General features: G+C 48.7%; 1 protein-coding gene and 1 long non-coding RNA gene across 2 annotated transcripts in view; one reads left to right on the top strand and one right to left on the bottom strand.

Annotated features, from left to right (window-relative positions):
• TASOR2 (transcription activation suppressor family member 2) overlaps nt 1-21,027 on the top strand; it is a 47,036-nt gene extending 26,009 nt beyond the window's left edge. Inside the window, exons 13-20 of the mRNA XM_087935357.1 lie at nt 3,379-3,787; nt 4,957-6,093; nt 7,003-10,278; nt 12,067-12,192; nt 13,761-13,914; nt 17,360-17,465; nt 19,222-19,403; nt 20,909-21,027. Of these exons, the coding sequence (XP_087791483.1) occupies nt 3,379-3,787; nt 4,957-6,093; nt 7,003-10,278; nt 12,067-12,192; nt 13,761-13,914; nt 17,360-17,465; nt 19,222-19,403; nt 20,909-21,027 (5,509 nt within the window). The remainder of the gene's footprint in view (nt 1-3,378; nt 3,788-4,956; nt 6,094-7,002; nt 10,279-12,066; nt 12,193-13,760; nt 13,915-17,359; nt 17,466-19,221; nt 19,404-20,908) is intronic.
• Nucleotides 21,028-23,399: 2,372 nt separating this feature from the next.
• On the bottom strand, nt 23,400-24,676 carry LOC148125702 (uncharacterized). The gene is made up of 2 exons (XR_015743954.1): nt 23,988-24,676; nt 23,400-23,855 (listed from the first exon to the last, which is right to left on the bottom strand). It is a non-coding gene; the product is annotated as an uncharacterized LOC148125702 (long non-coding RNA).
• Nucleotides 24,677-25,809: the final 1,133 nt, after the last annotated feature.

Here is a 25,809-nt window from a genome sequence, read left to right as displayed (position 1 = left end):
ATTTTCCAACCCAACCATTAGGTGACTTACATGCCTAACAAAAGTCGTTCTCTCTGTTCGGATTAAACCTTGAAGCTCTGTGTGGACTTTGTACTTTGGTTGGTTTTTTACAGTTCATTTGGCACTTCAGTTGTTGGCAGCAATTCAAAGGAGAGAGAGAGGTGGGTGCTTATCTCAAGGGACTGTTTGGGATTCATTACCAGCTGGGAGTGCACATAATTCCCAGCGTTGAAATAAAACGAGTTGTTTTAACTAAGCGTGTGCTTAAATACGGTCTCGGGAAGCCTTGGTCAGAACAGTAAGACAAGTTTTTTTGTGGGGGGGGGGATGGATTCAAAATCATTTTCCTCCTGGTTGTTTTCCGAAATCAATTTGGGAGCTGAACTGATGGATCTGGACTTTGGTTTGATCGTTTAGCAAAAACTTTGATCCGGCAAACACTTCCAGCGGTAAAGATGACAATTCTTCATTGGGATTGTTAGAAAAAGGATTACTTTTTCCACAGGTAATCCTCGACTTACAACAGTTCGCTTAGTGACCATTCAACGTTACAACAGCACTGAAAAAAAGAGGCTTGTGGCCATTTTTCACACCTAACAACTGTTGCGGCCTCCCCGTGGTCAGGTGATCAAAATTCAGTCACCTGGCAACTGACTCATATTTACGACAGTCGCAGTGTCCCGTGGTCATGTGATTCCCCTCTTTTGTCACCGTCGGACAAACCAAGTTAATGAGGGAAGTCAGATTCACTTAAGAACCGGGTTACTAACTTCACAACTGAAGCGATTGACTTAACACCTGTGTCCAGAAAGATTGTAAAATGGGACGAAACTCATGTAACAACTGCCTTGCAGTGGTTAAACGAAAATTTGGAGCTCAATTGTGGTCGTAGGTCAAGGACTGTCTGTGTCCTATGGGCGGAAAGCGGGAAATCTCAACGGACATTATTGCTGGTCAAAAATAAATCCATTTTTTTTTGGCAGACTCTGTCAAAGGTTTTGCTGAGGGGAAGATATACTATGTCTTCAGCATTCCCTGGGTCTACTAAGCTAGTAGTTGAGTTGAAAGCGATAAGTTCAGTTTACTACAGGGGTGTCAAACTCAATTTCATTAAGGGCCGCAGCAGGGTCGTTGGTTGTCCTTGGGGCACCAGGCAGGCATGGCCGACTGGGTGTGGCCAACTGGGTGGGCGTGGCCAGCTTGATGCCACTCCCCAAACTGCTGGCATGTTTCCTCTTCGCAGCGTCGCAGGCCAGCCCCTTACATGTTTCCAAGACGGCCATGGGGGCCAGATGTGGCCTGTGGGCCTTGTGTTTGACGCCCCTGATGTAGTTGTCGGCTTTGGAAGCCATATCAACACCCAACACTTCCACACTGCCACGTTCTTGAGCCTGGAAAAATGGGAGAGGGGGGTGGAATTTCTCGGAGTGTATGTGGTTAGACATAATAGCATTCTTTTTCTAAGTCAAGGTCATGTTCTTTCTGCATCTGGGTGAGGGGAAAGTCTCCAGTTGGGACGGATGGCGATTGGGGCATGTGATGCGATGATGGGGTGCAGGGGGTGGATTTGTAGTGTTTACTTATTGCAACGAAGCAGATTCAGCATGTGCCAATTTACTATCCAATTAAAACAGAACTTTTGGGAAGATATCGGTCCCCGAGTTATTTGTTGGAGTGGAGGTTTCCTGGAACGCTGACACTAGTACAGTTGGTTTGCGCTGTAAACTGAATAACAGAGTTGGAAGGGACCTTGGAGGTCATCTACTCCGGCCCCCTGCTCAAGCAGAAGACCCTATGGCTGTCTATTCTCTTCCTATAAACCTCCAGTGTTGGAGCATCCAGAACTTCTGGTGGCAAGTCGTTCCACTGGCGGATCGTTGTCACTGTTGAGAAATCCTTCCTTAGTCCCAGGTTGCTTTTCTCCTCAATTAGTTTCCATCCGTTGTTTCTTGCCTCGCCTTCTGGTGCTTTGGAAAATTAGTTGACACCCCTCCCCCCTACACACACACTTCTTGGGGAGCAGCCCCTCAGGTATTGAAACGCTGTTATCATGTCACAGGTTGCAGGTTGCTTCTCTCCTCAAACTCGTTTCCAACTCTCGTGGTTGCCGGTTGAATGGAATGGAATAGAATGGAATAGAAATAGAAATAGAAATAGAAATAGAAATAGAAATAATAGAAATAGAATAGAAATTGAATTGAATTGAATAGAATTGAATTGAATTCTTTATTGGCCAAGTATGACATAATTCCTTGCACACACAAGGAATTTGTCTTGGTGCAAATGCTCTCAGTGGACATAAAAGAAAAGAGAAATTCGTCAAGTGTCAAGTATCATCAGGTACAACACTTAATGATAGTCATAGGGCACAATAAGAATAGAATAGAGTAGAGTAGAGTAGAGTAGAGTAGAGTAGAGTAGAGTAGAGTAGAGTAGAGTAGAGTAGAGTAGAATAGAATAGAAAATAGGAATAGAATAGGAATAGAATAGAATAGAATTATTTATCAACCAAATGTGGTTGGACACACAAGGAATTTGTCTTTGGTGCAGATGCTCTCAGTGCACATAAAAGAAAAGATAAATTCATCAAGAGTCAAGAATCATCGGTACAACATTCAATGATAGTCATAGGGTATATAATAAGCAATCTAATCAAACAGTCAATATAAATCATAAGGATACAAGCCACAAAGTTACAGTCATACAGTCACAAGTGGAAGGAGATGGGTGATCAGGAGTGATGAGAAGATTAATAGTAATAGTAATGCAGCCTTAGTAAATAGTTTTACAGTGTTGTGGGAGTTAGTTGTTTAGCAGAGTTTACCAGCATTCAGGGAAAATTGTCCTTGTGTCTAGTTGTTCTGGTGTGCAGTGCCCTATAGCATCGTTTTGAGGGAAGGAGTTGAAACAGTTTATGTCCAGGATGTGAGGGCTCTGTAAATATTTCCACAGCCCTCTTTCTGACTGCAGTATACAGGTCCTCCATAGAAGGCAGGTTGGTAGCCATTGTTTCTTCTGCAGTCCTAATTATCCTCTGAAGTCTGTGTCTGTCCTGTTGGGTTGCAGGACCAAACCAGATAGTGATAGAGGTGCGGATGACCGACTCAATCATTCCTCTCTAGAACTGGATCAGCAGCTTCCTGGGCAGTTTGAGCTTCCTGAGTTGGTGCAGGAAGAACATTCTTTGTTGTGCCTTTTTGATGACGTTTTTGATGTTAGGTGTCCATTTTAGGTCTTGTGATATGATAGAACCTAGAAACTTGAAGATCTCTACCGTTGATACTAGTGTTGTCTAGTATTGTAAGAAGTTGCAAAGCCAAGCGACGAGCATGTTTCAACGTCAGACCCAATTCCCACTTTCCCTTCTCCTTCCTCCAGGCCCTGGGACGAAAGCCTCTCGGATGACATGGAAGAAATGAGACTGATCCTCCATGTGTGGATGGCGCTGTTTTATAGCAAACCGATCAAAGCGCTGACGGTACGAAAAGTAGTGGAGCACAGCAACCCGGCCAAATACGTCTCCCTGAACAGTCTGGTGGACCCCTTGGAACCCATGGACGATGGGGGTGGACCTTACATGTTGGAGAAACGTCCCAAAGCCCTCCAGATCCCTGCCGAAGGAGGGCAAGATGGCTCGGTTTCTCCTTCCGAGAAGATACTCCCGGGGAACGAACTGTCCTCCGCCGACTCCTTAGAGGATGAGAGTCCTGAGACAAAGCCCGAAGAAGCCAAGGATCTGCCTGAGAAGGAAGGACCGTCTCGTCCTCCTCTAAAGTCTGTTGATGAGGTAAGGTTTTGGTGGTCCCCGTAGATCCAACGGACGACAAAGCTGTAAAGTACCCTCCTGGGCAAGGGATTTCCGGTTAGCACCCACGGGAGAGAAGGTGTGCAGATCGGGGTTGAATCGTGGAGTCTGTGGTGATCTCTTGAGCTTGTGTGCTTGCGGATGTTTCATGACCCGACTAAGTAACATCATCAGGGCGAGGAGGGTATATGGAGTGGAGGAGGCAGAGGCGGAGGAGAAAAGAGGGAGGAGGTGGAAGAAGAGGAGGAGAAAGGAAGGAGGAGCAGAAGAGGAGGGAGGAGGAGGAGAAAAAGGGGAGTAAGAGGAGAAGGAAAAAGGGGAGGGGAAGAAGGAGAAAGGAGGGAGGAGGAAGAAGAGAAGGAGAAAGGAAGGGGAGCGGAGGAGGAGGAGAAAAAGGGAGAAAGAAGAGAAGTAAAGGGGAGGGGGGAGGAAGAGGAAAAGGGGAAAGAAAGGGGAGGAGGCAGAGGAGGAGGAGAAAAAGGGAGTAAGAAGAGGAAAAAGGGGGAAGGGAAGAAGAGAAGGAGAAAGGAAGGGGGAGCAGAGGAGGAGAGAGGAAGGAGGAGGAGGAGAAAAAGGGAGTAAGTGGAGAAGGAAAAAGGGGGGAGAAGAAGGAAGAGGAGAAGGAGAAAGGAACAGGGAGGAGGGAGAGGAGAGAGGAGGAAGTAAGGGGAGGAAGAGAAAGAAGAGAGGAGGAGAGGAGGAGGAAGTAAGGGAGAGGAAGAGAAAGAAAGGAGGAGAGGAGGAGGAAGAGGAGAAGGAGAAAAGGAGGGGAAGGAGGAGGAAGGAAGGGAGAGGAAGAGAAAGAGGAGGAGGAGAAAGGGGGGATGAGGAGGAAAGGAGGAAGAGAAGAAGAAAGGAAGGGAGGAGGGGGAGGAGAAGAGGAAGGAAGAGAGAGGAAGAGAAAGAAGGGAAGAGGAGGAGAAAGGGAGGGAGGAGAAGGAGAAAGGAAGGGAGAGGAGGAAGAAGGAAGGAGAAAAGAGGGAGGGGAGGCAGAAGAAAAAGGAGGGGGGATTTGGTCGTAAGTCAAGTCCTGCCTATATGTTCCTATTCTAGCATAGCTTGTTGGTTTTAAAACCCATAGAGATTTATTTATTTTTTTTGCATTGTGTCTGTCCGCCACTCTGAAAGCTGGATTTATTTATTTTTTCCAGGGGGTCAATGCGGAGCCCAAAGAACAAACCTCACTTCACCCTGTGCTTCCTGTTGAAAACCCGCCTGGGGTCGACGACCGTGTGATCCCTCAAACCAAGACAGACAGAAGTCAAGAGACTAAGTTAGTTGGAATTTCCCAAAATGACGCGTCTCCGCTTACGGGACCTGCGGAGGAGGGTTCCAGAAACGAACAGCCCATCATCGCCAGCATTGACGTTGCCGTTTCGGCAGCGCATCGGGAAACTGATGCGGGGTCTTCAGAAGAAGTGAAGGACAACCCGCCTGATGGGAGTTCCAACCCAGGAATGTCGAAAGCAGCAGAGTTCAAAGCAGGTGTGACGTCTTGGGAACCCGCGAATCCAGGAAGCGAAGTGGACAACCAGCCTAGACTCCGTATAGATGAGCAAGATGGAGAAAGTGTGGACTTGAGATCCGTGGATCTCATGCTCTCCAAAAGCAGCGATACTGACCTGGAAATCCAAGATATGGATCTGGATTCAGAGGACGAGGAAGATCCTGGGAAGAGCGGTGTGGAAGGAAGGGAAGAAACAGATGGTATGCGTGATGATGATATGTCATCCAGACGTGGTAGTCTCCCGTCTAAGGCATCCTCCCCAGTTGTCTTGTCTGGGCATCGGACAGAATTCCCAGGTGTCCAAGAAGCTGCAGTAGGACCATCCTCAAGTTCTGTATCACCAAACCAAATGGAGTTGTTAGACAAGGTCCCTCAACAGCAGATCTCGTTCCATCCAGTGACTGTTGAGGAAAAGATGGTTGGATCAACCTCAAGTTCTCTATCACCAAACCAAATGGAGTTGATAGACAAGATCCCTCAGCAGCAGATCTCGTTCCATCCAGTGACTGTTGAGGAAAAGATGGTGGGATCAACCTCAAGTTCTGTATCTCCAACCCAAATGGAGTTGATGGATAAGGTCCCTCAGCAGCAGATCTCGTTTCATCCAATGAGTGTTGAGGAAAAGATGGTGGGATCAACCTCAATGTCTGTATCACCAACCCAAATGGAGTTGATGGATAAGGTCCCTCAGCAGCAGATCTCATTCCATCCAATGAGTATTGAGGAAAAGATGGTTGGATCAACCTCAAGTTCTGTATCTCCAACCCAAATGGAGTTGATGGTCCCCAAGCAGGAGATCTCGTTCCATCCAGTGACTATTGAGGAAAAGATGGTTGGATCAACCTCAACCTCTGTATCTCCAACCCAAATGGAGTTGATGGATAAGGTCCCTCAGCAGCAGATCTCGTTCCATCCAATGAGTGTTGAGGAAAAGATGGTTGGATCAACCTCAACTTCTGTATCTCCAACCCAAATGGAGTTAATGGTCCCTCAGCAGCAGATCTCATTCCATCCAATGAGTATTGAGGAAAAGATGGTTGGATCAACCTCAAGTTCTGTATCTCCAACCCAAATGGAGTTGATGGTCCCCAAGCAGGAGATCTCGTTCCCATCCAGTGACTATTGAGGAAAAGATGGTTGGATCAACCTCAACCTCTGTATCTCCAACCCAAATGGAGTTGATGGATAAGGTCCTCAGCAGCAGATCTCGTTTCATCCAATGAGTGTTGAGGAAAAGATGGTGGGATCAACCTCAATGTCTGTATCACCAACCCAAATGGAGTTAATGGTCCCTCAGCAGCAGATCTCATTCCATCCAATGAGTATTGAGGAAAAGATGGTTGGATCAACCTCAAGTTCTGTATCTCCAACCCAAATGGAGTTGATGGTCCCCAAGCAGGAGATCTCGTTCCATCCAGTGACTATTGAGGAAAAGATGGTTGGATCAACCACAAGTTCTGTATCTCCAACCCAAATGGAGTTGATGGATAAGGTCCCTCAGCAGCAGATCTCGTTCCATCCAATGAGTGTTGAGGAAAAGATGGTTGGATCAACCTCAACTTCTGTATCTCCAACTCAAATGGAGTTGATGGATAAGGTCCCTCAGCAGCAGATCTCATTCCATCCAATGAGTGTTGAGGAAAAGATGGTTGGATCAACCTCAACTTCTGTATCTCCAACCCAAATGGAGTTGATGGTCCCTCAGCAGCAGATCTCATTCCATCCAATGAGTGTTGAGGAAAAGATGGTTGGATCAACCACAAGTTCTGTATCTCCAACCCAAATGGAGTTGATGGATAAGGTCCCTCAGCAGGAGATCTCGTTCCATCCAGTGACTATTGAGGAAAAGATGGTTGGATCAACCTCAAGTTCTCTATCTCCAACCCAAATGGAGTTGATGGATAAGGTCCCTCAGCAGCAGATCTCGTTCCATCCAGTGACTGTTGAGGAGAAGATGGTTGGATCAACCTCAAGTTCTGTATCTCCAACCCAGATGGAGTTGATGGTCCCTCAGCAGGAGATCTCATTCCATCCAATGACTGTTGATGAAAAGATGGTGCGGTCAGCCACAGATCCCACGTCTCCAAAACAAACTGACTCAGTGGAGAACTCACCCGAGGAAGTAATCTTAGCTGATTCAGCTTCCACCGAAGCTTCTGGAGACTTCCCAAACGATCGAGCAACAACTCCAGATGGATCCTTACAAAGTCAACAAGAACCAGTGGGAAGTCCTAGGGTTCCTACGCAAATTGACGTGGTTGACCTTTCCTCAGTTTCCCAAGAAGGCAGTGGGATCCGTTTGCCCTGTCCACCTTCGTGGCAGGCTAGTCCCGTCCATCAACGGGCTTCTGATGAAGAACCACCAAGGATCCAAGAAGACCGTCCTGAAAACCCCCTGTATCGCATCTTTGAAAATCCACTGGGTTTGATTGAAGATATTTCTCAGGACAGTACAGACTTGGCTGGTCCAGCTGTGTTGCACCTTTGTGAACCAAATGACAACTCATGTGTGAACTTGGTACCAAACAGTATATCAACTCGGCAGGAATTGGTGGAAAACCAAGACAGCTCTGTTGTGTTCGCTCAACATCTTCCCCTCACCAAAGAAATGGATCTGGTTGAAAGTCCTGAAGGAGACCATCCAGCTAGTCCTTTCCATCAGGAAATTTCGAATGAATCTGCAACATCGCAAGACGCTTCCAGTGCCAATCTGGATTTGCTTGAGGATTCTTCCATTCCCCAAGAAAAGGACATCGTTCACCCAACAGACAATGTTTTGAGGCGAGTTAATGAACGTCTTGCAGAGTCCGATTTAGGAACTCAAGAGGAACAGACAATTGGTCAAGGAGAAAAGATCCTGGTAGATTCCCAGCCCGCAAAAGAATACCCGAGCTTGGAGTCGCACGATACGGAATCTGAGACGTCCATCAAGAGTGAAACGTGTTTGGAACAAGAGAATATCAGAGATTCTTCTGCAAGAGAAGAAGAAGCAGTGCCAGATGACGGCGTTGAAAAACCAACCATTACCACGACCGCTGTAGCTGAAGAGGTCCACATTTTGATGAACGGATTGGTGGATACGGTGTGTGCCATGGTAGCTCAGAGTGAAGAAATGAGGGCTCCAAAGAGCTTAGATTGGATTGATTCAGCCATGCTGGAGTGTGTGACACCTCCTGTGAGCGATGATGAAGGTTGCCCAACTGACCAGCATTCCCCTGCGGACGTGAAATGGGCTGAGGAACGTTTAGAAGAGACTTCCAACTTTGATGACCAAGAAGAAGACTTACAAGCCAGGGTAGAAGGACGAGGAGAGTTGTGTTCCTCATCAAATGAGAACACAACGTCTGATCCAGGCGATGTTTCTGAAAAAGCAGAACCTCAAGGAAATGATGCTACCTCAGCTACCACGGGGATCATCTCAAGTTGTGGCACAAGTCAAGCAGAGCTGGACACAACCAGCCCCCAAAGCACATGTTCATGGCTCGAAACCACTGAGTCGCCAGATGACTACAGTGCAAAGGTGGATGACTACAATGTGTCCACTTTGGAGAAAGTTGGGCAGACAGAGACTAGTCCAGAAGAATCTGTTTGCAACAGGGAAGACTGTTCTAGAGGAGAAGATGTGGGGAACTCATCCTTTATCCCAACAAAATGTCAGGAGGACTCTTTGGCAGAAGAACCGGGTCCTTTGGTTGACCGAGATTCCAGCGAAGCTCCAGAGGATCATGAAGAAGAGGCCCAAGAAGAAGCAAAGGGGTGTCTGGGGAGTCTTGAAGACCTTCTACCTGATGAAAGGACAGAGAGGCCCACCAGTTCTTCAGGCACGGACACAGACTGGGAAGATGAATCTCTGGCAGTGGACAGTGGCCAAGATCCCTGCGTAGATTGGTACCCCGCGAGAAAATTTGAGAGTTTGTATCGACCGAGGTTCAAGGCCTCCCCAAGGACTGAATCCGAATTAACTCGTTCAGCTGCTAGGAATGAGATTTGTAAAGATAAGGATTGGGTGTCCTCAGAAGCGAGCCAGAAGGCGTCAGATGCCGTATCCAAGAAACACAACGTTCCTTTCGGTTTCAAAAAAGACGTCTCAATATCGCTGTCTCGTGACATGGACCGTAAACCCAAGCCCTTCAAGGATTATATCAATTTCTCCGTCACCAAAAAGCATAAGGAGAAAAACAGGACTTTCCATGCATTCTCCAAAGAGCACAACCCTTTCTCCAGGGATTTGGGATCAATCAACTCCTGGAGCAGGAACTGGGGTTTTCTGAGTGACCCGGTTCAGAACATTTTAGACGTGGAATCCCTGCAGTTCCATTGCAGGATCCAAGAGCTCCTGAAGAGATCACAACGTTCTACCTCCCGTGTTCTTCCCACCAAGATGGTCCCGCCTCAAAGGATAGCAGAAGGATTGCTGCCCCACGAGAAAATGGTCTCGGAAGGGACAACTGCTAGGTTTCCCACCAGGAGCAAAAGTCCACTACTGGTTACCGTTGTCAACCCAAGTCCGAGAACTGGGGGCCGATACCATGACGTCTGTGGACCGTTTCCAGCCAGCCCAGATCCCTTTGTCCCACCCGCTGCGCCGAGGACTCAAGGTGAACTCGATCCGAAGTATCCCTTCCCTTCTTCGCATCTCCAGAAACTAACCTACCATAAGCTGAACAGTTTTTCCCGGGATATCTCGTCTGTTCTCGAAGAATTTGCCGAATTCAGCAGGGCAATGAATTTGGAGAGAGCGCGGACATACAACCTGGAGAGAGACCCCACTGCTACCTCAGGAAAGGCGGGCGAGATACAGTACCCACTTCGACCTCCCACGCCGCTGGTCTACGAGGACCTTCTCGCCAACCTGCGCGATACCCTACATTTCCAGCTGAAAAACGTGGCTCAGGAAGCTTGCCGAAAACCCTTCTCGTTCTACTTGATGGAAACGGAGGACGACCCGTTTTTCGGGAGAATAAAGGTAGGATTTGAAGGGGCCGAGGGGGGTCTCGGGGTCCCTGGGAGGAAGAGGGCTGCTTCAGAATGGTTGTGCGTGGTTGAAAGGATGGACCAAGGTTACCCTGGATGGTTGTCATCTAGGGGTTCTCAAACATGGCCTTTGAAGGTGGGTGGACTACAGCTCCCAGAATTCCTCAGCCAGCATTCGTGAATCCTAACTCATTCGTGAATTTCAAGCTAGCATGAGTGGACTACAGCTCCCAGAATTCCTCAGCCAACATGCTTTAAGATGGGCAGACTTCAACTCCCAGAATTCCCCAATCAGCAGGCTGGAGAATTCTGGGAATTGAAGTTCACCCATCTCAAAGCATGTTGGGTGGAGAATTCTGGGAATTGAAGTCCTCACATCTTAAAAGTATCTTGGTTGGGGAATTCTGGGAATTGGAAGTCCACCCATCCTAAAGTTGTCATGGTATAGAAAAACTGCCGTAAAACTATCATTTCCAAGCAGGAAATCAATTTCTCTGTTGTTTGTCTTCTTCCTCTGCCTTTTCCCCCTTCGTTTATTAAGCAGCATCAAAAGACACTTGGGTTCTTTGGATATGCGTAACATGCTCTGTTTTTTTTAAAAAATATATATATACAAGAAGAAAAACTAAACAGAAAAAGGAAACAAAAGAAAAATGAGAAAAAAATAGAATCAGGTGAATAAACAAGGGATTTACAAGTATCACAAAAGTTGTACTTCAGTCAATGATAAGGCTGGACTAGAACTTCCAGTCTCTTGGTGATTGGCCCAAAGTTCCCCAACCGGCTTTCATGCCTAAGGCGGGACTAGAACTCCCTGTCTCCTGATGATTGGCCCAAAGTCACCCAGCCAACTTTTGTACCTAAGGCAGGACTAGAACTCACCATCTCCTGGTGATTGGCCCAAAGACACCCAACCGGCTTTCATGCCTAAGGCGGGACTAGAACTCCCTGTTTCCTGGTGATTGGCCCAAAGTCACCCAGCTGGCTTTCATGCCTAAGGCGGGACTAGAACTCCCTGTTTCCTGGTGATTGGCCCAAAGTCACCCAGCTGGCTTTCATGCCTAAGGTGCAACTAGAACTCACCGTCTCCTGATGATTGGCCCAAAGTCACCCAGCCAACTTTCATACCTAAGGCAGGACTAGAACTCACAGTCCCCTAGTGATTCACCCAAGAGCAACTCACCCAACTGGCTTTCATGCCTAAAGCGGGACTAGAATTCACCATCTCCTGGTGATTGGCCCAAAGACACCCAACCGGCTTTCATGCCTAAGGCGGAACTAGAACTCCCTGTCTCCTGGTGATTGGCCCAAAGTCACCCAGCTGGCTTTCATGCCTAAGGTGCAACTAGAACTCACCGTCTCCTGGTGATTGGCCCAAAGTCACCCAGCCAACTTTTGTACCTAAGGCAGGACTAGAACTCACAGTCCCCTAGTGATTCACCCAAGAGCCACTCACCCAACTGGCTTTCATACATAAAGCGGGACTAGAACTCACCATCTCCTGGTATCTACGCCAATAGCTTTACCAGGAGGATCCACAAATATCCCCCGTAACAATTTGTGGTGTTGGACAGATGAGACTTGCACCCGATTGTATCATCTTAATGAAGACGATACGGACTGGGGCAAAAACGACACGTGTGTTCTGTGCCCCACTGCATCTTTCCAACGCCAGGTGCCTGCATTGTGTGTTTGGGGTTCACCTCACCCTAGTTGCTGCTTCTGTTTTTCATGGACAGCTTTTTTTTTTGTTTCTTCTTCCAAACGCGTCTCCTTCCAGAATTTGCTGAAGAAAGACGGCCATTCCGAAGTGGACCTCCTGCAGTTCTGCAAAGGAAGCCGCCTGGAAAGGGAGAACTTATTGGTCATCATTCGAAACGAGGACATTTCCTTCCATATCCACAAAGTAGGTTCAAAACTCGCTTTCGGCTCTTCCGGGAAATAATTTCTCAGCCCTTCCTCACCGACGGAGCCGGATTTGTGTCTTGTTGAAGAGATCTTGGTGGAACGTGGTGGTAGATAATAGGCACGGTGGGAAGGGACCTTGGAGATCTTTTAGTCCAGTGGTCGCCAACCAGTGCGCTGCGGCCCACGAAAAAATTTTGGTGGGCTGCAGAGAAATCTCACCCCCAGAGCACCCCCCCAAAAGCAATTAATCCAGGCTGCGCAGAAACACAAGGCTGCTCAGCCCACATGGCCCGCGGGAACCCTCCCCGCTCACTCACTCCTTACCCGGCAAACTTGCCTGCTAAATTTCTATTTTTCCTTTTTCCGACCATCATCTGTTCTGCTGTGCCGGGAGATTTAGATTATTTAGGAAGCAGGAAATTGGTTGGATTTCTTGCTTTCTAGCTAAGCACAGCCAAACCTCCCTTAGGACTGAAGGTTTGCTTGCAAGCAAATTCATTGCAAGCAAATTTGAGAGACTGAGCTAGCTGATGGCAGATAGATAGATCACTGAATGATTCTGTGAGCAACTCAATTTGCCCGCTTTGCCTGAAGGAAAAGGGAAGGAAAGAGGGAGAAAGGAAGGAAGGAATGGAAGAGAGAGAAGGAAGGAAAGGAAGGAAGGAAGGAAGGAAGGAAGGAAGGAAGGAAGGAAGGAAGGAAGGAAGGAAGGAAGGAAGGAAGGAAGGAAGGAAAGAAGGAAGGAAGGAAGGAAAGAGGGAGAAAGGAAGGAAGGAATGGAAGAGAGAGAAGGAAGGAAGGAAAGGAAGAAAAGGGAAGGAAGAAAGGAAGGAAAGGGGAGGAAGGAAGGAAGGAAGGAAGGAAGGAAGGAAGAAAAGAAATAGATAAGAGAAAGGAAGGAAAAGGAGAAGGAAGGAAGGAAGGAAGGAAGGAAGGGCTCTGGTGGTGCAGCGGTTAGAATGCACTATTGCAGTTTAACTCTGGCCACTGCCAGCAGTTCGATCCTGACTGGCTCCAGGTTGACTCAGCCTTCCATCCTTCCGAGGTGGGTAAAATGAGGACCTGAATTGTTGGGGTCAAGAGGCTTACTCTGTAAACTGCTTAGAGATGGCTGGAAAGCACTATAAAGTGGTATATATGTCTAAGTGCTATTGGTAAGTAGAAAGGGAAGGGAAGGGAAGGGGGAAGAAGGAGAGGAGACGAGGGTGGAAGAGAAGAAGAAAGGGAAAGGAAAGAAAAGGAAAGGAGGGTCGGTTTTGATGAGAAAGGAAAGAAGATCAGGAAAGATGGGAAGGAGGAGGGAAGAGCCGTGGTGGCTCAGTGGTGAGATTGTAGTATTGCAGGCTAACTCTGCCGACTGTCAGGAGTTCGATCCTGACCAGCTCAAGGTTAACTCGGCCTTCCGAGGTGGGTAAAACGAGGACCCAAATTGTTGGGGGGCAAGAGGCTGACTCTATAAACCGCTTAGAGAGGGCTGTAAAAGCACCGTGAAGCGGCGTATAAGTCTTAAGTGCTATTGCCATTGCTACTACTTCCCTCATTTCCCTCCGTTGGCTGCTTCCCCAGGTCCCTGCGCTGCTGCGTCTCAAACGCTGCCCCAACGTGACTTTTGCCGGGGTGGACAGCCCCGAGGACGCCCTGGACCACACCTACCAGGAGCTCTTCCAGAGCGGAGGCTTTGTGGTGTCCGATGACAAAGTCCTCGAAGGGATGACCGTGGGTGAGTCTGCCTGCTTTGGAATGGCTAGGTTGCAAATTCTCCAGCCCAGCCGGGAGGGAAGGCGCCTCACGCTTCCTAGCCACATTGGTTGGAGCGGGAGCCACAGGTCCCGGCCATGCCCACCAGGGGAAGTTACACCCTTGGGATGGGGGCATGCTCGCTGGGGGATTCTGGGAGTTAAAGTCCACCATCTTAAAACACGCTGGATGGGGAATTCTGGGAGTGGAAGTCCATCCATCTTAAAGTCTGCTGGCTGGGGAATTCTGGGAGTGGAAGTCCACCCATCTTAAAGCCTGCTGGCTGAGGAATTCTGGGAATTGAAGTCCACCCATCTCAAAGCCTTCTGGCTGGGGAATTCTGGGAGTGGAAGTCCATCCATCTTAAAGTCTGCTGGCTGGGGAATTCTGGGAGTTGAAGTCCACCCATCTTAAAGCCTGCTGGCTGGGGAATTCTGGGAGTGGAAGTCCACCCATCTTAAAGCCTGCTGGCTGAGGAATTCTGGGAATTGAAGTCCACCCATCTCAAAGCCTTCTGGCTGGGGAATTCTGGGAGTGGAAGTCCATCCATCTTAAAGTCTGCTGGCTGGGGAATTCTGGGAGTTGAAGTCCACCCATCTTAAAGCCTGCTGGCTGGGGAATTCTGGGAGGTGAAGTCCACCCACCTCAAAGCACGCTGGATGGGGAATTCTGGGAGTGGAAGTCCACCCATCTCAAAGCCTGCTGGCTGGGGGATTCTGGGAGTGGAAGTCCACCCATCTCAAAGCCTGCCGGCTGGGGGATTCTGGGAGTGGAAGTCCACCCATCTCAAAGCCTGCTGGCTGGGGATTCTGGGAGTGGAAGTCCACCCATCTCAAAGCACACTGGATGGGGAATTCTGGGAGTTGAAGTCCACCCATCTCAAAGCACGCTGGCTGGGGGATTCTGGGAGTGGAAGTCCACCCATCTCAAAGCCTTCTGGCTGGGGAATTCTGGGAGGTGAAGTCCACCCACCTCAAAGCACGCTGGATGGGGAATTCTGGGAGTGGAAGTCCACCCATCTCAAAGCCTGCCGGCTGGGGGATTCTGGGAGTGGAAGTCCACCCATCTCAAAGCCTGCTGGCTGGGGATTCTGGGAGTGGAAGTCCACCCATCTCAAAGCACGCTGGATGGGGAATTCTGGGAGTGGAAGTCCACCCATCTCAAAGCCTGCTGGCTGGGGAATTCTGGGAGTAGAAGTCCACCCATCTTAAAGCCTGCTGGCTGAGGAATTCTGGGAATTGAAGTCCACCCATCTCAAAGCCTTCTGGCTGGGGAATTCTGGGAGTGGAAGTCCATCCATCTTAAAGTCTGCTGGCTGGGGAATTCTGGGAGTTGAAGTCCACCCATCTTAAAGCCTGCTGGCTGGGGAATTCTGGGAGTTGAAGTCCACCCATCTTAAAGCCTGCTGGCTGGGGAATTCTGGGAGGTGAAGTCCACCCACCTCAAAGCACGCTGGATGGGGAATTCTGGGAGTGGAAGTCCACCCATCTCAAAGCCTGCCGGCTGGGGATTCTGGGAGTGGAAGTCCACCCATCTCAAAGCCTGCCGGCTGGGGGATTCTAGGAGTGGAAGTCCACCCATCTCAAAGCCTTCTGGCTGGGGAATTCTGGGAATTGAAGTCCACCGATCTCAAAGCCTGCTAGCTGAGGAATTCTGGGAGTTAAAGTCCACCCATCTCAAAGCCTGCTGGCTGGGGAATTCTGGGAGTTAAAGTCCACCCATCTTAAATCCTGCTGGCTGGGGAATTCTGGGAGTTAAAGTCCACCCATCTCAAAGCCTTCAGGCTGAGGAATTCTGGGAGTGGAAGTCCACCCATCTCAAAGCCTGCTGGCTGGGGAATTCTGGGAGTTGAAGTCCACCCAACTTAAAGCCTTCTGGCTGGGGAATTCTGGGAGTGGAAGTCCACCCATCTCAAAGCCTGCTGGCTGGGGAATTCTGGGAGTTGAAGTCCACCCATCTCAAAGCCTGCTGGCTGGGGAATTCTGGGAATTGAAGTCCACCCATCTTAAAGCCTGCTGGCTGGGGAATTCTGGGACTTGAAGTCCACCCATCTCAAAGCCTGCTGGCTAGGGAATTCTGGGACTTGAAGTCCACCCGTCTCAAAGCCTGCTGGCTGGGGAATTCTGGGAGTGGAAGTCCACCCATCTCAAAGCCTGCTGGCTGGGGATTCTGGGAGTGGAAGTCCACCCATCTCAAAGCACGCTGGATGGGGAATTCTGGGAGTGGAAGTCCACCCATCTCAAAGCCTGCTGGCTGGGGAATTCTGGGAGTGGAAGTCCACCCATCTTAAAGCCTGCTGGCTGAGGAATTCTGGGAATTGAAGTCCACCCATCTCAAAGCCTTCTGGCTGGGGAATTCTGGGAGTGGAAGTCCATCCATCTTAAAGTCTGCTGGCTGGGGAATTCTGGGAGTTGAAGTCCACCCATCTTAAAGCCTGCTGGCTGGGGAATTCTGGGAGTTGAAGTCCACCCATCTTAAAGCCTGCTGGCTGGGGAATTCTGGGAGGTGAAGTCCACCCACCTCAAAGCACGCTGGATGGGGAATTCTGGGAGTGGAAGTCCACCCATCTCAAAGCCTGCTGGCTGGGGGATTCTGGGAGTGGAAGTCCACCCATCTCAAAGCCTTCTGGCTGGGGAATTCTGGGAGGTGAAGTCCACCCACCTCAAAGCACGCTGGATGGGGAATTCTGGGAGTGGAAGTCCACCCATCTCAAAGCCTGCCGGCTGGGGATTCTGGGAGTGGAAGTCCACCCATCTCAAAAGCCTGCCGGCTGGGGATTCTGGGAGTGGAAGTCCACCCATCTCAAAGCCTTCTGGCTGGGGAATTCTGGGAATTGAAGTCCACCGATCTCAAAGCCTGCTAGCTGAGGAATTCTGGGAGTTAAAGTCCACCCATCTCAAAGCCTGCTGGCTGGGGAATTCTGGGAGTTAAAGTCCACCCATCTTAAATCCTGCTGGCTGGGGAATTCTGGGAGTGGAAGTCCATCCATCTCAAAGCCTTCAGGCTGAGGAATTCTGGGAGTGGAAGTCCACCCATCTCAAAGCCTGCTGGCTGGGGAATTCTGGGAGTTAAAGTCCACCCATCTCAAAGCCTTCTGGCTGGGGAATTCTGGGAGTGGAAGTCCATCCATCTCAAAGCCTTCAGGCTGAGGAATTCTGGGAGTGGAAGTCCACCCATCTCAAAGCCTGCTGGCTGGGGAATTCTGGGAGTTGAAGTCCACCCATCTCAAAGCCTTCTGGCTGGGGAATTCTGGGAGTTGAAGTCCACCCATCTCAAAGCCTTCTGGCTGGGGGATTCTGGGAGTTAAAGTCCACCCATCTCAAAGCCTTCTGGCTGGGGGATTCTGGGAGTGGAAGTCCACCCGTCTCAAAGTAGCCAAGGCTGAGAGGAAGGGGACTAACGGGGGGCCCATGATCTTTTTTCTCTAGGGGAGCTGAAAGACGTCATCAAAACTCTGGAGAAACTCAACAGTCACGGGAGGTGGAAGTGGCTCCTTCACTACCGAGAATCCAAGAAGCTGAAGGAGGCTGCCAAGTGAGATCAATCAGAATATTGCTGGAAGGGGCCTTGGAGGTCTTCTAGTCTAACCCCACCCACCCACCCACCCCCGGCTCAAGCAAGAGACCGTATATACCATATTTCTACCTCCCTAAGAACCTTCCCTTTGGTCTCAGTTCTGCTTTCCCACTGGTTCGCACCCAACTGTACCAAATCTATATATTTGTGCATAAGCCCATCTGCAGCATAAGTCAACGTTCAAATCCTCAAAAATTCAGTCAACCAACAAAAATGCACCATAAATTGACTTATTTGGGGGCGACATGTTTTTTTGTGGCTTGAATACAAATTTACGGTTCTGCTTATATACCAATGGGCTTATATGAAAATATATGTATATACAGTACATGTATATGTATGTATGTTATGTATGTATGTGTCGCCATCTTCAGGATGGTGCTTTCGGCTTTGTGCTTGTGCAAGCAAAGTGATCGGAGCTGCCGTCTCCCTATGTATACTGGTGGGGAGGTTGGCTCTGTTGTCCTTTCTTGATTGGTTGATGGAGTTGATGTTTGCAGATTGGCTGACTTTTTTGTAAGAACATGTGTGGCTGAGGTATTGGCTGTGAGTCTATCAGCCTCCTGTGTTGTAAGGAGATTACAGCACAAGACCCAGGATGTCAAATCAATAGTACTCAGAAGGTCATCACACAGCCCATTACCCAAGTTGTTACAACACAGGAGGCTGATAGACACACAGCCAATACCTCAGCCACACATGTTCTTATGAAAAAGCAGGCCAATCTGCAAACATCAACTCCATCAACCAATCAAGAAATGACAACACAGCCAACCTCCCGACCAGTATATATAGGGAGACGGCAGCTCCGATCACGCTTTGCTCACATAAGCACGAAGCCGAAAGCATCAGCCTGAAGATGGCGAGTGGGACCTCGTTGAAACGTTGCCAAGATGCTTTCAATCTTACACAGGAAAAGACCCGAACACGCCAAGAGCTGCATACCTGTACCCGTGAAAATCATTGATATCTATATCTATATCTACTAGGAATAGATCTATATATATAGATTAGTATTATCAGGTAGATGTTATGGTAAAGAAAGGGCAGTTTCGCTACTACATGTATGGCATTCAGCTTTGTTCAGGTATTTTCCCACGTCATTGTAGTTGTGCTTTTAAAGTTGTAGCAACGTTTCGGCAGAATCTCATCTGTCATCAGGCTTCTGTATAGTGTTCGTCTGTGAGTCAGACTTTCACAGCCGTTTCTGTTTTAAATTTGGGGCTAGCCTACTGCTGTGCCAGAATGGTTTTTTCTTCACCCTGATTGGTTGGGAGTCTAGGTCTGTGTTTATTGGTCTTGGAGTTTGCTGTGTTCTGCTTGATTGGTGTTTCTAATATCTTCTGTCTGTTTTGTAGCGGGGTTTTTTTGGTCTTGATTGGCTGGCAACATTGTGTTTCCTGTATTGGGGGCTTTTAGCGCAGCTAAAATACAGTGTGTGTGTGTGTGTGTGTGTGTATGTAAATGAATACGGAGAAGCCGATGTCGCAACGCACTACAAAAATTGTAAATATGTGTTTTTAAAACTGTAAAACTTTAATAATTTTTTTAAAAAAAGGACACTTAATGGATGTATCAATGAACAATATGGCTATTGTTTTTTCAAGGGTGGGGGAAAATGAGCGGGATTGAACTCGCTGCAGACGGACTGGGGAATTCTTCTCCCCCTGCCCAGGCCCGAGGGATCATCTCTTGGCCTCCTTTCTTCCCGCAGGGGAGATCTGTCCGCGCACACCAAGGAATCGGTCCTGAAATCCTGCCAGGTGGCCAACATGACGGAAGTCCTGCACTATCACAAGTGCGACTCCTGGTCCTGCACGAGATTCGAGCGCTTCAACTGCCTGTTGAACTTGCAAATTCAACACATCACCAAGAGGTTCGGTGTCTTTCTCACAGGTAATGACCCCCTCGTTTCCGTCCGCCCCGACAAAATGGAGAGGGCCCCCTAAGGAAGACACTGAAAGTTATTTTTCCCCAGCGCGCCGATCCTCATTCCGGAACGGTTTGCAGAAAGAGGCGGCCCTTGACTTACGACCGCGGTCGAGCCCAAAAATGTCCATCGCTAAGCAAGACATTGGTGGAGTTTCGCCCCATTTCATGACCTCACCGTGGGTTGTTAAGCGAAGGTGGCTCGCCCGCTTTGACTTTGCTTTGCCAGAAGGGCCAGGTCCTAAGCTACGTCAATTGTAAGCGGTCACTTCAAACGGTCACTAAGCCAGTTGGCCCCTCCTAAGTCCACTGTAATGGAGAACACTCCCTAAGCCAGTGGTGGCTAACCATTTTGGACCCCTGCGTCAACAATGGTGTGCGTGCTTGCACACTCCTGCTTATGTGCCCAGCGCCTAGAAGGCAATGCGCACGCCCCCTACGCGGGCATGCACAATCTCCACCCACCCCCCGCCACCCCCTTACCTGCGCTGCGCCTCACAGCTGATTATTGAGGCCTTTTTTGGCATCCCAAAGGCTTGAGGAAGGCTTCTGCAGGCTTCTGCAAGCTTTGCAGGCCAAAAGCTAGCCCCGTTTCATCACTTCCTGTTTTTTCCGAAAATACTGGAAGTGACTAAACGGGCGTATTTTTCGGCCTGCAAAGCCTGCAGAGGCTTTTTTCAAGCCTTTGGGAGGCCAAAAAAGGCCTCAAACTGGCCGAAAAGCAGCTGTGAGGCGCACACATGCGCAGTGAGGTAAGTTTTCCTGCAGCTTGCGTGCCAGCAGAAATGGCTCTGTTCCACCTGTGGCACACGTGCCATAGCTTTGCCATCGCGGCCCTAAGCGATTGGTTGTAAGTAGAGGAACGACCTTTATCTAGTTTTACAGGTGGTCCTCGACTTATAACCACAATGAAGCCCCAAATTTATCTTGTTACATAAGCGAAACGTTTGTGAAGGGAGCTTTGTCCCGTTTTAAGACTTTTCTTGCCCCAGTTGTTAAAAATGAACCACGGCAGCTGTACATTTAGTAACGGGGTTGTACAGTGAATCTGGTTTCCCCCTGGTCAGAAGGTCACAAAAGGTGATCCCAGGATCCTGGGACATAGCGACCGTTGTAAATGTGAACTGGTTGCCAAGCGTGGGAGTTTCGATCACGTGACCAACGGGGAGGCTGCAACAGTCATAAGCGCGAAAAATGGCCGTCAGTCCCTTTTCTCAGCGCCGTCGTGACTTTTGACCCGTCCCTAAGTGAACTGTTAAGTCGAAATACTACCTGTATTTAATAAGTATTGAAATATTGCTTGTGTTTGGAGACCGATGCCATCCTGGCTTCTTTTTCTGGGCTTTTTCATGTGTCTGGGATCGAGGTTCCCTTCTGTGAAATGGGTACAGGCCCCGGAAAGATGAATTTTTGGTTCATCCAGGAGAGTAAATCTTTTTCTCCCCCCCTTCTGTTTTTTTTCATCCTGGCAGAAAACGCCAACACCAGCAGGGAAGCCTTGGAGGACAAAGGCATTTTCGGCCTGAACATCACCGAGTTCATCACCACCGCGCAAGACATGGTGGCGCCATTCGGAAGTGGCTTCTGGTAAGGAGGAGAGCGGCCGAATCGAGAAAGCGGGAATAGAAAAGCGTCGCGGGTGGATTTTGGAAGTCGACACTGGATCGAAATGCTTTCTTTTTCTTTTTTTCCCCCCCCTTTAAAGAAATATATCTAAATCTATTTATATAAAAGCGAAATACCACTCACGCATCATCGCAAAATCTCCAGAGCTATAAAGCCTACAAACTTGAAATTTGGCACTTATGTTCCTCTTGGCTTCTAGGTGCTCGCTAAGAAAGGATTTGTCAAAATGACCATCAGAACATTTAGAGTATTTCCTATATTTATTATTATTATTAACACGCTCTGATGCTAAGGAGTTCGACTCCCCCTCCCCACCTGAAAAGAAATCTCTTCCAAATGCAAAACAGAAGCAGAGGAGTTTCAGTTTTAGTTTCAGAGCACCAAGCAGCTTTAGTACAGAACAGTTGAGCTAAGCCACGCCCAGGCTCCTTGCTGTCTCCTCCTTGCTCACACAGCAAATACCGTTTCAGTTTCCAAACAGCCCTCAACTCTCTCACACACTGACAGGACGCTAGCCAGATGAATAACCGATGGATGCTGATAGGCAGAGGCAGAATTTTTTCCCCCCTTATTTTCCTCCCCCAAAACTAAGCCCCACCACATAGTTTCATAGTGAAGCACGGGGATCGAGCTAGTTTGTTATATTTTAGCAAGGGGAATTAAATACAAAATAGAAAAAAAGAAACACCCGGAAATAACATCCATCCAACAGTAACAATAACAAAAATTGTGTAGAGAGAACAAGAAAAAAAATGATCCAATTGTCCGATGTTGGATGCTGGGAAAAAAATTAAAACAAAAAACCCTGATAAAAGTCTCTTCCCCCTCGGCAAATATTTATCAACTTTCTCTGGGATAGAAAGCACTTTGATTTCAAACGTTTTGTTTTATATTTATTATTTGATTATAATTATTTAGAGTGATGCAGTGGCCTAGAGGTAGAGCTCTCCCCTCACAATCCGGAGGCTGTTAGTTTGATTCTGGGTAGAGGCAGATCTTTCTCTGGGTGCAATGAGAATTATATTTGCTGAATAAAACTCTGCATTGGCAACAGGAAGGGCATCCGGCCAGTAAACACTTCGCTAGCTCCATTCAGTTGCCCAGACTCTACCCCACAAGGGTCATTAAAAGATGATTTGATTGTAATTATTTAATATTTCACTTAACTACCCATCTCACTATGGAACACCTTTTCAAAGGCCCTTGGCAACCGACTCATATTTATGATGGTTGCGGTAACCCTGGGTTGTGTTGATTCCCTTTTGCAACCTTCCGACAAACCAAGTTAATGGGGAGGGAGCCACTTTGTCAGAAATGGTGTAGGCCCGTGATGGCGAACCTCTGCCCCAGGTGGCACGCAGAGCCATTTGTGCCGGCAAATTTACCTCACTGTGCATGCGCGCGCCTCACAGCTGGTTTGAGGCCTTTTTTCGGCCTCCCAAAGGCTTGAGGAAGGCTTCTGCAGGCTTCGCAGGCCGAAAAATAGGCCCGCTTAGTCACTTCCGGTATTTTCAGAAAAACAAGAAGTGACGAAACGGGGCTAGTTTTCGGCCTACAAAGCCTGCAGAAGCCTTCCTCAAGCCTTTGGGAGGCTGAAAAAGGCCTCAGACTGGCCGAAAATCAGCTGTGAGGCGACAGTGCAGGTAAGAGGGTGGGGATTGTGCGCGCATGCGTAAGGGGGACCAGGGGAGGTTCACATTGCTTTGTGGGTGCTGGCACACAAGCGTGAGCATGCAAGCGCGCGCACAATTTTTGGCACAGGAGCTCAAAAAGGTTAGCCACCGCTGGCGTAGGCAGTGTCTCCTGCTTGGGCGGGGCGGGAGGGTTGGACTAGATGACCTACAAGGTCCCTTCCAAGTCTAAACCGTGTGACCCAAATTTAACAAAACTCCCGCGATTCTCTCCACATCCGTGAAAAGACCCATTGTAAAATGGAGCAAAACTGTGGCTCCTAATAAATCTTTTGAATTCTTTGGAAGCTTTGGGCCAAGGCTCATGATTTAATTAGGGCAGTCACCGGAACCCTGACAGTCACTTAGCAAACGTCTTTCTCAGCAACGTGCGGGGCCTCCGTTGTTGGTTGTAAGTCAAGGACGAACCGGATAACAGTGGCCGATGTTTGTTTCAGGTAACCAGGATCAACCGCCTTCTGCCTTCTTGCAACCCGACGGGGATCGCAACGCCAAACCCGACTTGTCTGTTGTCCATTATTCCTGGACATTCCCGGAAGACACCAGACTCTTGTGCCACACACTCTTATTAAGCCGCCGCGACGCTCGTTCGAGGTCAAGCAGACTGGCCTCCCTCCCTTCTTCCCTCGGCTGGTTTGATTTTGGGGGGCCGTGGCAAGGGGGCTTGGGAAAGGGGCCGCTAGTTTTATTTAAACACAACATGGAACCTCAAAGAGGAAAATGCGTTTTTGGATGTTCTTTGACTTTCTGGATAGGAAAAAAAAAAAAAAAAGCAATGCATAGGAATCCGTGGCTCTCGATTGTGCAGCTCAGTATCACATAGGAAAATTAAAAAAATAACAAAACCCAACCACTGCTTACTTGAAGGGTTACAAATCAGTTGACCTCAACCCAACGCTTCAGACACGAGACCGTGGTTGGGCACACTCCAAAAGTTGGCGGGGGGAATGTTGAGTGTTGTACCAGCACTGTTAGTAGGCAGGGGTGTCCAATTCCCTAGCTGGTGGACCTCAACTCCCAGAATCCCCGATCCATTGGACTTCAACTCCCAGAATTCTCCATCCCTTGGACTTCAACTCCCAGAATCCCGCATCCATTGACCCTCAACTCCCAGAATTCAACTCCCAGAATTCATCTCCATCCCTTGGACTTCAACTCCCAGAATCCTCCATCCATTGACCCTCAACTCCCAGAATTCCCATCCTGGCCTCAAACCGATCCCCATCCCTTGGACTTCAACTCCCAGAATCCCGCATCCATTGGCCCTCAAATCCCAGAATGCCCCATCCATTGGCCCTCAACTCCCAGAATCCCCTGTGCACCGGACTTTCAACTGCCCGAAATCTGGGAGTTGAGATCCACCTCTTAAAAAGTGGCCCTGCTTGGACACCCCCCTAGCGCACTGACTTTTAACACAACCCCCTTTGCGATTGTGCTCATTCAAGGGCGCATGACCACCACGCTCCATGCGTCTCGTGGGCTTTTAGGATCCGGGGGTTGTTTTGCACACCCAACAAACATCGGACATAACCGCACAATGGCCATTACCTTTACAAGGGGGTAAGTTTTATGGGTGGGTGGGTGGTGGGAACGGGGGGGGGGGTGGTGACAGTATAATCCAAGTTTAGTAGCACTTGTTTCCTTTTGTAGATAGCATGGCGGGGGGTTGTTTGGATTCTGGAGTTAGGTCTTTCTTGAGAGCTGTGTTCATGGTATTGCAATAAAGAAGGTTTTTTTTTTTTTTTGTCGTTCAGTTGGAGCACTAATAAAAATTGGGTCTTGTAAGATATTTTCGCCCGTCTTTCGGGGGGGAAAACTGAATTCTTTTGTAACTAATCTTTATAAATAAACTTGACTTGAAAAGGCATGGTGGAATTATTTGGGCGTGTGTGTGCGCGTGTGTGAAAGCACAATTCCCATAAAATAAAGTGAAAGACCCCCCCTCGTGCATCATCACAAAACCTCCAGGGCCGTAAAGTCAAAAAATTTGGAAATTTGGCTCGTGTGTTCCCGCTTGACTTCTAGGGACTCGCTAAGAAAGGATTTTTCGAAATGGCCCTCAGAGCATTTAGAGTAATTTCCTCTATTATTATTAACACGCTCTGATGCTAAGGGGTTCCACTCCCCCTCCACACCTGCAATCTCTTCCAAATGCAAAACACAAGCAGAGGAGTTTCCCTTTTGAGATCCTTGCTGTCTCCAAATTCTGTTTCAGTTTCCAAACAGCCCTCAACTCTCTCACACACAGACAGGACACTGGCCAGATGAATACCAATGGATGCTGGTAGTCAGAGGCAGTTCCCCTCTCCCTTATGTTCCTCCCCCAAAGCTAAGCCCGACCACATAGTTTCATAGCGAAGCACGGGTATCGAGCTAGTTTTATATGTTCACGGTGCGAGTTTGGCAGATGGGGAAAAATACCTGTATTTATTTTTACTTTCATCCCAGCTTTAGGTAACTCAAGGCGGGGGAAGATAAAATCGTAATGCCTTCCTTCCTTCCTGTTTTCCTCACAACGGCCCGGTGAGGTGGGTTGGACTGAGAGGGACAGGCCCGATTCACCCGCTGGCTTTCGGGCCTAAGGCGGGACCTCTTTGACCGTAAGGCAGGGTGTCCAACCTTGGCAACTTTAAGACTTGTGGACTTCAACTCCCAGAATTCCTCAGCCAGCAAAGCTGGCTGAGGAATTCTGGGAGTTGAAGTCCACAAGTCTTAAGTTGTCAAGGTTGGACACCCTGCCGTAAGGCCTCTCTCTAAGAACGGAGGACACAAACCATGGCTGGACCTGGTATGTCCTTGGCTTGCGGGAGAGGACAGGAGCTGCTTTTGCCACCATGTGTGTAGCAGCCCCCCACAGGACGGGAATCGTGGAGGTCTTGGGTGCGCTCTGAGCTCGGCTGTTTTTTTTTTGGCAGACCTTTCGTGACCCAGCTAGGTAACATCATCAGTGCTAGGAGGGAGTGTGGGAGGGGGTTTGAAAAGAAGGGCGGAGGTGGAAGAGGAGCAGCACAACGACTTTGAGGTCTTTGAAGCCTCAACTTGGGTCTGCTTGCAGA

This window comes from Pseudonaja textilis, chromosome 5, assembly GCF_049901715.1.
Source record: "Pseudonaja textilis isolate UNSWEBS1 chromosome 5, rPseTex1.2, whole genome shotgun sequence".
Classification (NCBI taxonomy): domain Eukaryota; kingdom Metazoa; phylum Chordata; class Lepidosauria; order Squamata; family Elapidae; genus Pseudonaja; species Pseudonaja textilis.
Note: the sequence above shows the minus strand (reverse complement) of the source record. Positions and strands in the feature narration are given on the sequence as shown.